This window comes from Pongo pygmaeus, chromosome 1 (genome assembly GCF_028885625.2).
Source record: "Pongo pygmaeus isolate AG05252 chromosome 1, NHGRI_mPonPyg2-v2.0_pri, whole genome shotgun sequence".
Classification (NCBI taxonomy): Eukaryota; Metazoa; Chordata; class Mammalia; order Primates; family Hominidae; genus Pongo; species Pongo pygmaeus.
This window is the reverse complement of record NC_072373.2, coordinates 222,129,729-222,141,611: the sequence shown is the minus strand read 5'-3', so window position 1 is coordinate 222,141,611 and position 11,883 is coordinate 222,129,729. Positions and strand designations below refer to the sequence as shown.

The 11,883-nt window shown below is 52.8% G+C and overlaps 1 protein-coding gene across 2 annotated transcripts in view; it reads right to left on the bottom strand.

The window, feature by feature from the left end:
- Positions 1-11,883, bottom strand: part of GPR157 (G protein-coupled receptor 157) — a 28,393-nt gene continuing 16,510 nt past the window's right edge. The window contains exons 2-4 of one of the 2 annotated variants that reach the window (XM_054440739.2): positions 11,029-11,242; positions 5,166-5,360; positions 1-4,349 (exon numbers count right to left, since the gene is read on the bottom strand). In XM_054440739.2, coding sequence (XP_054296714.1) covers positions 4,134-4,349; positions 5,166-5,360; positions 11,029-11,242 — 625 coding nt within the window. In that variant the 3' untranslated portion in view covers positions 1-4,133. The remainder of the gene's footprint in view (positions 4,350-5,165; positions 5,361-11,028; positions 11,243-11,883) is intronic. The other variant, XM_054440749.1, reaches the window with a different exon arrangement.

Here is an 11,883-nt window from a genome sequence, read left to right as displayed (position 1 = left end):
TAGGAGAAAAATAATTTATTTATTTAATTTAAAACAGCAAGACTTCAGCTTCCACCCAGTCAGGGCTTGCATTACAATTTTGCAGGTGCAAAAACTCACACTTTTGATGCCACGACTAGAAGTTTGTAAAAACAATTTTTCTTGTCGTGGACACGTGAAGAGTTGTTTGCACCCTCAGCCTGGGCCAAATAATAATCTTTATTTAAAAACAAAACAGAACAAACAAACCAAAAAAACCTCAAAAGCACAAAGAGGCAGAAAGCAGCTGGTAAACCTGGTTAAAAGACCAAAGTTCAGAAAGTGCACGGGAGAGGGACGCTGAGCTGAGGACACTGTTCCGGCTGCAATACGTGTTATGGCTGAGGTTACACTTGGGTGACTCAGGGATGCAGGCAGATGAACATTAACCACACTAACGGAGGAGAAAGAAGTCCACTGGGGCTGTGCGAAGTGTCCAAGGAGCACAGCCCCTTTTGCCCTGATCAAATGTAACAGCCCCTCGCTTGAGTCCAGGAGTTCCAGATCTGACTGTGCAACATGGCAAAACCTTGTCTCTACAAAAAATCAAAATTTAGCCAGACCTGTGGTCCCAGCTTCTCAGGGAGCTGAGGTGGGAGGATCACTTGAGCCTGGGAGGTGGAGGCTGCAGTGAGCCATGACTGCATCACTGCACTCCAGACTGGGTGTGATGCTCCAGACAGCAAAACCCTGCCTCACAAAAATAAATAAACTAAAAAGAAGTAACAGAAGTAACAGTCCCTCCTGGACTTGTTTTATTTTTTGAGATGGAGTCTCGCTCTGTCACCCAGGCTGGAGTGCAGTGGTGCAGTCTTTGCTCACTGCAACCTCTGCCTCCTGGGTTCAAGCAATTCTGCCTCAGCCTCCTGAGTAGCTGGCACTACAGGCACACGCAACCACGTCCAGCTATTTTTTTTTTCTTTTTTTGTATATTTAGTAGAAACAGGGTTTCACCATGTTGGCCAGGCTGGTCTCAAACTCCTGACCTCAGGTGATCTGCCCACCTTGGTCTCCCAAAGTGCTGGGATTACAGGCATGAGCCACTGCGCCTGGCCCCCTCCTGGACTTTTGGATGTGACTTCCTTCCCATGCAGCGTTTCTGTCTGAGCACTACCCACCCAGCTAGACTGACTTGGTAACTGGATCTAAGAAGGAGGCGATATTGCTGTTTTCAAGGTCGGTGGGCCAGAGGCCTGGGCTAAGGCACTCAGACAAGCCCCTGCCCTGCCCATCTGGTCACCACCATTCACAGTGATCATTCGTCTGTGGCAAGAGGTGGGCAGCGGAGGAAGCTGAATAGAGATACTCGATGTGTAACTTTTTGGAGGTTTTTACAAAAGCAGAGAGAGTGGCCAGTGGCATCAAAGAAATGGAATGAGAATCTGAGCCCGGGCACCAGGAGCAGGTGTTTTCTGAGCCCTCAGCTCCCTCTACAGGCCTTTCCTGACCACAGCCAGCCCATTTGGGGAGCCATGTCTCAGCCCTGGCTCGGGTACAGCAGGGAGGGCTCCAGAGGCCCCTGCTGAGCAGGGTTGATTGTAACACCATTCCTCTGTGGCCTAGTATTGCCTTTTCTCCTTTACCTGTAAATCATGTTCTTCTGCAGCAAGCAAATTCCTGAATTTTTGCTCCCTTCTAGAAGCTCAAGTGAGGGTCTTTACCAGAGACATACCCAGAGATTTGCTGTTAATGTCTTTAGGGGAATCCAGAATTCACTTACAGAGGCTATTTCTGCCAAGTGGCTTTCCCTGGAGCAGCCCAGAGCTCTCTTTCAATCCTAAGGGGATGTTTGTCTCTTTAATTTCCATCAAGAAATCTGTTTTCTTGGACAGGCACAGTGGCTCATGCCTGCAATTGAAGCATTTTGGGAGGCTGAGGTAGATGGATCACCTGAGGTCAGGAATTCGAGACCAGCCTGGCCAAAATGGTGAAAACCCGTCTCTACTAAAAATACAAAAAATTAGCCGAGCATGGTGGCGCATGCCTGTAATCCCAGCAGCTTGGGATTGGGAGGCAGGAGAATCGCTCGAACCTGGGAGGCGGTGGTTGCAGTGAGTCAAAATCACACCACCGCACACCAGCCTGGGCAATAGAGTGAGACTCCATCTCAAAAAAAAAAAAAAAAAAAAAAGAAAGAAACAAAAAGAAATCCATTTTCACAGGAAACCCAAAATGAGCATTTTGGACTCAGTCTGCTAAATGATTATTCCTTTCCTGATACAGATTTTGGTTTTGAGAGTCAAACAGGGATCGGCAGCACAGCGTGACTTCAGTTTTGATTCAGAACCATTTTACTAGGCTCAGAAAATCACGCTCTGTCGAGTTCTGATGGATTCCAAGGGAAATCACCTATCAGGTAAAGCCGTACTTTCTCTCACCAAGACCCTGGAGGTAGCATTTCCACTTCCAGTCTTTGCCGATGGCTCCTGCGACTGAACACAGAAGCTGTTTTCTGAAATAAGACGAAAGCATTTGTGGAAGAGCCACAGAATAAAAATAGAGATACAGGTGCTTACTTTCAATTCTTTTCTTTTAAATGTAAATAATCGCTCCATGATCCATGCCGCCACTTACCCCAACTGAATATCAAAACAGCTGAATCCTTTTGAATCCTTTTTTTTTTTTTTTTCTTTTTTTGAGACAGGGTCCTGCTGTTGCCCAGGCTGGAGTGGCAGTGGTGCCATCCCAGTTCAACGAAGCCTCAAATTCCTGGGCTCAAGGGATCCTCCCGTCTCAGCCTCCTGAGTAGTAGGGACTACAGGCACGCACCACCAGCTCTGGGCGACAGAATGAGGCTCCTTCTCAAAAAAAAAAAAAAAAAAAAAGCTGACTCTGAATCTTAAAACCTTCACCTTTAGGAAGGAATCGAATTTGTTTGTTTGAGACCGAGTTTCACTCTTGTTGCCCAGGGTAGAGTGCAATGGTGTGGTCTTGGCTCACTGCAACCTCTGCCTCCCAGGTTCAAGTGATTCTCCTGCCTCAGCCTCCCAAGGACCTGGGATTACAGGCGTGCATCACCACGCCTAGCTAATTTTTGTATTTTTAGTAGAGACAGGGTTTCACCATGTTGGCCAGGCTGGTCTCGAACTCCTGACCTCAGGTGATCCGCCCGCCTTGGCCTCCCAAAGTGCTGGGGTTACAGGTGTGAGCCACCGTGCCTGGCCTGAGGAATCATATTTGGATTACTCATCTCTCCGGCCACTTTACTTACAAAAAACTAAACTAAGAAGTAAATAAGACAGAACCCCTCTCCACTCACCCCCTTTGGTCTCCCCAAGAACAGGAGGATTCTAAGAAAGGAGCTGGAGAGACAGTGGGGTCTTTGGGGGTTCCCTGAGATGCCTCTTCCTGCCCTTGTTCCAGCCTTGGAAGGAGGGAACCTGTGTCTCAAGTGATTGACAGGTGGGGACAGGAGTGAGGATTCTGGCCTGTGCTTGACACTCAAACCCAAGCTACAGCAAGGGTTAGCAGCCCACGGAGGGAGAGGCCAGGAGGCCCGGGGAGACTGCTGTCCCTGAGCAGCTGCGCTGGGCTGTGCTCACCCCTGGTGGTCACCACGCAACCTCAAGGGAACCTTCAACCTGGTGAATGGCAACTGGTTCCTCTGTTGAGCAAAGTCTCCAAGGAAAGCCGGGTTCTCCAGAGAATCTTAACACCCTGACCAGCCAGGAATCTGCTCCATGATGTCTGGATGGGGACACATCTCTGGGGCCCCTGACAGCTTATTTAATCACACAGAGGATAGGTGCACAGATGCGGGTCCCTCAAATTGTAAACAGTGCTGCGTGGTCCTCAGGACACCAAGGTCCACCGGGTGGAGGCACCGTGGCTGCAATCGTGGACCACTGGTTTCCCTGAATCTCATTGCTACTCTTATGCAGATGAACGCCCACCCCAGTGGGCCAGGACACTGGTACCGGTGGAACTTGCTGCCCGAGGATCTAGGAGGTAGAAGAAGCTGAGTTGGCAGCTGCTCCCCCAATGGAGCCGAGAGCATCAATAGTGGGGGCTTCCGGTGCAGCAGACATGCACTTCTGCCCCTGCAGCAGGGACTCACAGAAGCACCTACCCCCAGGAAGGCAGCATCTATGCACAGAACTAGAAAGGACAAAAGCTCAGGTGCTTGGAAGTTCCCCTGGGGTCCCTTGGGATTCCTGAGATTCTCCTGGCTTGGAAGGCGCGGGAGCCTTGGGAGTGCCAGCCGGGCTCTTGGTGGGAGGCTGAGAAGAGCAGCAGCAGCAACAGAGAGAGAAGAGCCGAGTTCGGACGGTATGGGTGCAGAGGACGAACATGATGCAGTTGGCACCTCCCTGAAACGTGTTCCCGATACCCTGCCGGGAGAAAAGGAGCTGTGAGCACGGGGCTAGAGTTGGTCTCAGAAACACACGCGCTGTTTCAATTAAGAGAAACAGCTAGGCTGGGTGCAGTGGCTCACACCTGTAATCCCAGCCCTTTGGGAGGCTGAAGTGGGCAGATCACTTGAGGTCAGGAGTTGAAGACCAGCCTGGCCAACATGGTGAAACCCTGTCTCTACTGAAAATACAAAAATTAGCTTGGTGTGGTGGTGGGCGCCTGTAGTCCCAGCGACACGGAGGTTGAGGCAGGAGAATTGCTTGAACCCAGGAGGCAGAAGTTGCAGTGAGCCGAGATCCCACCACTGCACTCCAACCTGGGTGACAGAGCCAGACTCTGTCCCCACCCCCCGCAAAAAAGACAGAGAAATGGCTGAGAAACACACACACATGCATACATGCACACACATGGGGTAGCTGGGAAGTGCTGTGTACCCCAGAACCTCCCCCCATCCTCCCCGCCATGGCTGATCTGGGATGACCTTGGCAATGGGCCTTCAGCAGGGCTCCAAGTCTTCTTGGATGGGAAGGACCCAGGATCAGTCAACTCTCCTGGGGCTACTCCTAGGTCACTGGTGAGCACCTCACCACCCCGGACCACACTGATCCCACTCTGCCTTCTCTCTTCAAGGCCCTGTCTCGGGCAGAGAGGAAGGCACAGCACAGTGGGGCTGAGCTCCTCCGTGAAGCTGTGCCTTGGCCGACACTGGGGTGCAGCCACTGTGCTGCGGGAAGGAATCAGGCTGTGTCTCCTCTGGGGGCAGGGATGACAAGGGCCAGGGAGGGCAGACCTACATGCAGAACCACCAGCACCGGCGTCCGCACCGCCGGGGAGCCACAGAGGGTCAGCACGAACCGCACGGTGCTCCAGACCCGGAGGCAGATGAAGATGAGTGGGATGAGCACCAGCTTCTTGTCTGCCACGGAGGAGTGGCGCGGCAGGCGGTGCTCCTCGGAGAGGATGGGCCGGTACTCAGAGAGTGCCGTGTGCTGTGTGGGGACAGCGAGGGCAGACTTGAGTGGATGGGCACCCTCCCGCCACGTCCACCCAGGCTGCCCAGGTCTTCCCAGGACTTGAACTAGCTCAGGGAGGCAGGGGAGGTGTGTGGTGGAGCCTGGATCCTTCTCCTGAACCCTGACTGCTAGATCCTCTGCCCAGTCCCCATCTCCACATGGAGGTCTCGAAGTCATCTGAAACAGTTCATATCCAAGATGGAAGACGGATCTCGACCCTTGAGGCCAATGCTCCCTTCCCGGTCTCAGCTCATGGAAACAACAGCTTTCTTGTTGCCCAGGCCAAAGCCTTGGGGCTCTGTTTTCACCTTTCTTTGTCCCATAGCCTACATCTGATCCCCAGCAAGTCTTGCACCCTCTTTTTTTGTTTAAAATAGATGCAGGGTCTCCCTATGTTGCCCAGGCTGATCTCAAACTCTTGAACTCAAGCAATCCTCCTGCCTCGGCCTCTCAAAGTGCTGGGATTACAGGCATGAGCTGCAACCGTGCCGACCTCTAACTTCAAAACAGATCCAAACTCTGGGTACTTCTGCCACCTTCTGCCACTGCCCCCATGTCCAGGCCATGTCACCACGTCTCTGGATGGGCTCCCTCCTCCACTTCTGCCACCCCGTCCTGCTCCCCCCTGCAGTCCATTCTCAACACAGAAGCAGCAGGGCTGCTTGAAAACACGAGTCTGCTCCAGTGAGTCCTCCACTCAGGGCTCTTCAGAGCTCCTCACTCCACACGCTCCTTACGGTCACAGCGGGACCAACCCTTATGGTCACAGCGGGGCCAACCCTGCAGCCACACCGACCTCCTTGTTATGCTGCAGACATGCAGCACCCCCGCCCCAGGGCTCCGCACTGGCTGCTCCCTTGCTCTGGAATGCCCGTCTCCATCTCCCCCCCTGCCCTCTTCAAGATTTTGCTCAAGCAGCACCTTCTAGATAAGGCCCGACACCCCTATTTAAACTGCACAGAGGCTGGGCGCAAAGGCTCATGCCTGGAATCCCAGCACTTTGGGAGGCCGAGGCGGGCAGATTGCTTGAAGTCAGGAGTTCGAGACCAGACTGGCCAACATGGTGAAACCCCATCTGTACTAAAAATACAAAAATTAGCTGGTTGTGGTGGCACGTGCCTGTAATCCCAGCTACTTGGGAGGCTGAGGCAGGAGAATCGCTTGAACCTGGGAGATGGAGGTTGCAGTGAGCCCAGATTGCGCCACTGCACTCCAGCCTGGGCAACAGCAAAGCTCCAGCTCAAAAATAAACAAGTAAATAAATAAATACATAAATAACTGCACATGCACTTCCTAGACAGTCCCATCCTCACGTTCCGCTCTTTATTTTAGTCTGTTTCCCATAGTTTGTCTCACCCTCAGTCCCAGGATGTCATTCACCCTTGTTCCTTGGGCTTATTGCTTATCATCGTCCTCCCCTCCAGAATGCAAGCCCCCTCCCTGCACAAGGAGGGCCTGCTGTACCCCCAGCCCACCCACCTCCTCTCCAGAAGGAGAACAAAAACGTGAGCTTGAGCCAGCCTTGGCTTTCCTCCTGGGAATGTCTTTCATGAGAGGAAGGAGGAGACTCCTTCCAGATCAAAGCTGAATTTGTAAAAATAGATGAAACCGCTCATGATGAAGATGTGCTTTTTTTTGGCCAGGAGTGGTGGCTCATGCCTGAAATTGCAGCACTTTGGGAGGTCAAGGCAGGAGGATCGCTTGAGCCCAGAAATTTGAGAGTAACCTGGGCAACAGAATGAGACACTGTCTCTACAAAAAATTTAAAAATTAGGTGGGCGTTGGCCAGGAGCAGTGGCTCATGCCTGTAGTCCCAGCACTTTGAGAGGCTGAGGCAGGCAGATTACTTGAGGCCAGGTGTTCAAGACCAGCCTGGCCAACATGGTGAAACCCCGACTCTACTAAAAATACAAAATTAGGCTAGGCACGTGTGCAGTGGCTCACGCCTGTAATCCCAGCACTTTGAGAGGCTAAGATGGTCTGGATCACTTGAGGCCAGGAGTTCAAGACCAGGCTGGCCAAAATGGTGAAACCTGTCTCTGCTAAAAATACAAAAACATTATCGAGACATGGTGGTGCACACCTGTGGTTCCAGCTACTTGGGAGGCTGAGGCATGAGAATTGCTTGAACCCGGGAGGCAGAGGTTACAGTGAGCTCAGATTTGCCATTACACTCCAACCTGGGCAACGGAGCAAGATTCTGCCTTAAAAACAAAAACAAAATTAGCCAGGTGTGGTGGCACACACCTGTAGTCCCAGCTACTCAGGAGACTGAGGTGGAAGAACAGTTTGAACCCAGAGGTGGAAGTTGCAGTGAGCCAAGATTGAGCCACTGCACTCCAGCCTGGGCAACACAGTGAGACGCTGCCCCAAAAACAAAAAATGCATTTTTGAGCCGGTCCTGTGCCTGGGATGCTGAAGGCCCAGGGGAGGGGAGACGCCCAAGGTATTCTACCAGCACCTGGTGTCTTGTGGAGTCACTGGTGCATCGTGGTTTCTCTCAGCCCCCAATCTTCTGCAACTAACCTGCTCAGAGCCGCCTTCCTCCTCCTCCTCCTCCTCTTCCTCCTCCTCCTCCTCCTCCCTCCACCCCCTCCCCCTCCCCCTCCCCCTGTGGCTTTTAGCAGCAGCCCAGGGAGCTGGCAGTCCCGCTTCACCCCTCCGAAACCAGTAGGGGAGCTACAGGGTGGGGCAGCTGCAGGAACTGCCCACTAGCTTGGCTACTGTCTGCTCCTAGCGGTGCCTGTCCCAGCTCACCGATTCTTGGCTCTTTCCTAGCTAGAGGCAACTAGCACATTCTCAGCTCCCTGCCCACTTCTATCCCGTTTTTCTGAAACACTTGTTGATTTGGAAAAGAGGACCCATTGTCACCCGTAAGGGTCAGCCTCAGCCCTGCAGGCTTCCTGCCCTGCCAAAGGAAAGGCAGAAAGAAAGACACACAAAGGGCATCTGTAGAGGAGAGTCCTGGGCAGGGCCTGGCAGAGCGCCCGGGATCCTTCATCAGGGGTCCCAGAAACTTTCCAGGGCAGTGGAAAAGAAGAGGAGGTGAGAAGGGCATCCATCACCCGGGCAGGAGACCGACTACGAATAAAAGTCTAGAAGAAGACAAAAGATGATTTCATTTTTTCTTTTTTTTGAGACAGGGTCTCACTCTGTCACCCAGGCTGGAATACAGTGAACTCCCAGGCTCAAGTGATCCTCCTGCTTCACTGTCTCAGCCTCTCAAGTAGCTGGGACTATAGACATGCACAGCACAGCAGCTAATTTTTTTTTTGAGACGGAGTCTCTCTGTTGCCCAGGCTGGAGTACAGTGGCGCGATCTCAGCTCACTGCAAGCTCCGCCTCCCGGGTTCACACCATTCTCCTACCTCAGCCTCCTGAGTAGCTGGGACTACAGGTACCTGCCACCATGCTCAGCTAATTTTTTGTATTTTTCATAGAGACGGAGTTTTTTTTTTTTTTTTTTGAGATGGAGTCTCGCTCTGTGGCCCAGGCTAGAGTACAATGGTGCAATCTCGGCTCACTGCAACCTCTGCCTCCTGGGTTCACATGATTCTCCTGCCTCAGCCTCCTCACTAGCTGGGATTCCAGGCACCTGCCACCACGCCCGGCTAATTTTTGTATTTTTATTAGAGATGGGGTTTCACCATGTTGGCCAGGCTGGTCTTGAACTCCTGACCTCAGGTGATCTACCTGCCTCGGCCTCCCAAAGTGCTGGGATTACAGGCGTGAGCCACCATGCCCAGCCTTAATTTTAATTTTTATTTATTTTTTTTGAGGTGGAGTCTCTCGCTCTGTCGCCCAGGCTGGAGTGCAGTGGCGCAATCTCGGCTCACCGCAACCTCCATCTCTTGGGTTCAAGTGATTCTCCCGCTTCAGTCTCCCGAGTAGCTGGGACTACAGGTGTGTGCCACCACATCCAGCTAATTTTTGTATTTTTGGTAGAGACAGGGTTTCACTGTGTTGGCCACACTGGTCTGGAACTCCTGACCTCAAGTGATCCACCCACCTCAGCCCCCCCAAACTGTTGGGATTATGGGCATGAGCTACTGCACCCAGTCCAAAAAGAAGATTTCAGACCAATGGGAAGTCCCACAGCCATCTCCAGCAAGGACTCCACCTGAGGCAGAAGCGGGGTCTAGGGCGGGTAAGAACTGGTTACATTTCCAAGCAAGAAGAAAAGAGAAAGCTAAAGGTTTTGACGCGAAAAGACACAACGGGAGTGGAGGGTGGGGATTAGGTGTCCAGATGGCCACAGCCACAAGGTGCATCCTGACTCAGAAATGGCTGCTGGGTGGACAGAATGGCTTACAAGATGGGTACACACCCTCCTACAATTTCAGCCCTGAAAACTCGGAGGGCAAATAGAAACACAGGGACTCACACCAGCAAGCCTGCAGGATGAGCCCGGAAGTCTGAATTTAGAGCATTTCCTCTGGACCTATCTTACTGCCCCAGCCACTCCTCACATTGAATCTTTGCCCGTAGTTACTTGCACTTCTGCCTCTCTCCCAGAGGGTGGGATCCATGTCCGAGTCCTCAAGATAAACTCCTATGCTATACAGCACTTTGGTGCTAGGAGATGCTCAGTAAAAACATACTGAATGAGGCCGGGCGCGGTGGCTCACACCTGTAATCCCGGCATTTTGGGAGTCCGAGGCGGGCGGATCACTTGAGGTCAAGAGTTCGAGACCAGCCTGGCCAACATGGTGAAACCTTGCCTCTACTAAAAGTACAAAAATTAGCTGGGCGTGGTGGCACGTGCCTATAATCCCAGCTACTCGGGAGACTGAGGCAGGAGAACCACTTGAACCTGGGAGGCAGAGGTTGCAGTGAGCCGAGACCGTGCCACTGCACTCCAACCTGGGCGACAGAGCAAGACCCTGTCTCAAAAATAAATAAATAAATAAAACTAAAATAACACACAGAATGAGTGACCGAGTGGATCACAGAATGGGTTAATCTGTGGCCTTTTGCAGGCGTTTGCTTGTGGCCAGGAGGAAGCCCCTAGTTCCACACGTGCAGACTGGGAGGCAGGAACAAAGAGGAACTGGGCCAAGGTGTCAGAGGAAAGCCATTCTTTCCTAGGCTCTCCAGCCAGCCCAGCCTACTCATTTCTGAATTCCGGAAAACCCTGCCATTTAGGATATAATAAATCACTAGGAAAAGTTAGGTGAGTTATTTTGCATCACTGATTGTGAAATTCCACAGTCCTCCCTTCCCCTGGGGCAGCCCGGCCTTGGGTCCGTCCTCACCTTTTAGCTAAATTCCTCAAGTTTAAGCAGCCACCACAGGCCGTCCACCAGGGGGCAGGAGAGGGCCGTGACCGAGGACACAGCAGCCCTGTCCACAGCGGCCCTGTGCCCCCACAGGCCCTTCATCGGCTAAGCCTCGTTTCCTTATCTCCAAAGGAGTAACAGGACCCGGCTCCTAACGGGGCAGCGGGAACCAATGCACGATCCGTGTAACACAGCATGCTGCATGGTGTCTGGTACACAGTAAGTGCCTGGTCCCCCCCGGCCCATCACTGGTTCTGTCCCCAGAGACGCAGCCTGTCCCCTCGGGTGGCCAAACTCAGTGCCAGGCCTTGCACCTGGGCACAGCGGCCATGCAGAGGGCCCTGAGCTCTGAGGGCAGCGCCTACCGCTCTGTTGATGTGCTTCCGGACCAGGAGGTACAGCAGAGGCAGCAGCACGTATGCCAGCATCTCCCACAGCTTCCCCGTCAGCAGCATCCACAGGACGCAGTCCTTGGCCTCCAGGTCGATCCAGCACCAGCCCACAGACACGTCCGAGGCGTCATAGCCAATCTTCTTCAGGGCGACGGCTGCCATGGTGATGACCAGCGGGACACCCCAGCTGAGGAAGGAGGAGAGAAAGAGGCATCGGGGTCAGGCCATGGCTCCAGGCAATGTCAATCCTCACGAAAATGACAGAGGACGCCCTTCAGAAAGGGGATGCCCTCTGGAGCCTGGATGGCACAGTGGCCCTGGAACATAAGAAGGGGTAGGTGTTGCCCCAGGAGCCTGGCTCTACTTTAGAATTCTTTGGGGAGTGGCATTAGAATGGAGTGATGTGGGACAGCCAGCTCCCAGCGTGTGCCCAGCTCCTTTTGCATACATGTGTGTACAGAGTTCGAGACCAGGCCGGCCAACATGGTGAAACCCTGTCTCTACTAGAAATACAAAAATTAGCCGGGCGTGGTGGTGCACACCTGTAATCTCAGCTACTTGGGAGGCTGAGGCAGGAGAATCGTTTGAACCCAGGAGGTGGAGGTTGCAGTGAGCTGAGATTGTGCCACTGCGCTCCAGCCTGGGTGACAGAGTGAGACTCCATCTCAAAAAAAGAAGAAAAGAGTTTTGTATACATGTGTGTACAGAGCACAGGGCCAGGCAGGTGTGTGAGTGTTTGCTGCTGTCATGACTGTTGTGAATCACGTCCTGCTATCCCAGGGTTTAGGCCTGTGGTGCAGACACTGGTGCTGCGTGAGGCCTGTCTGG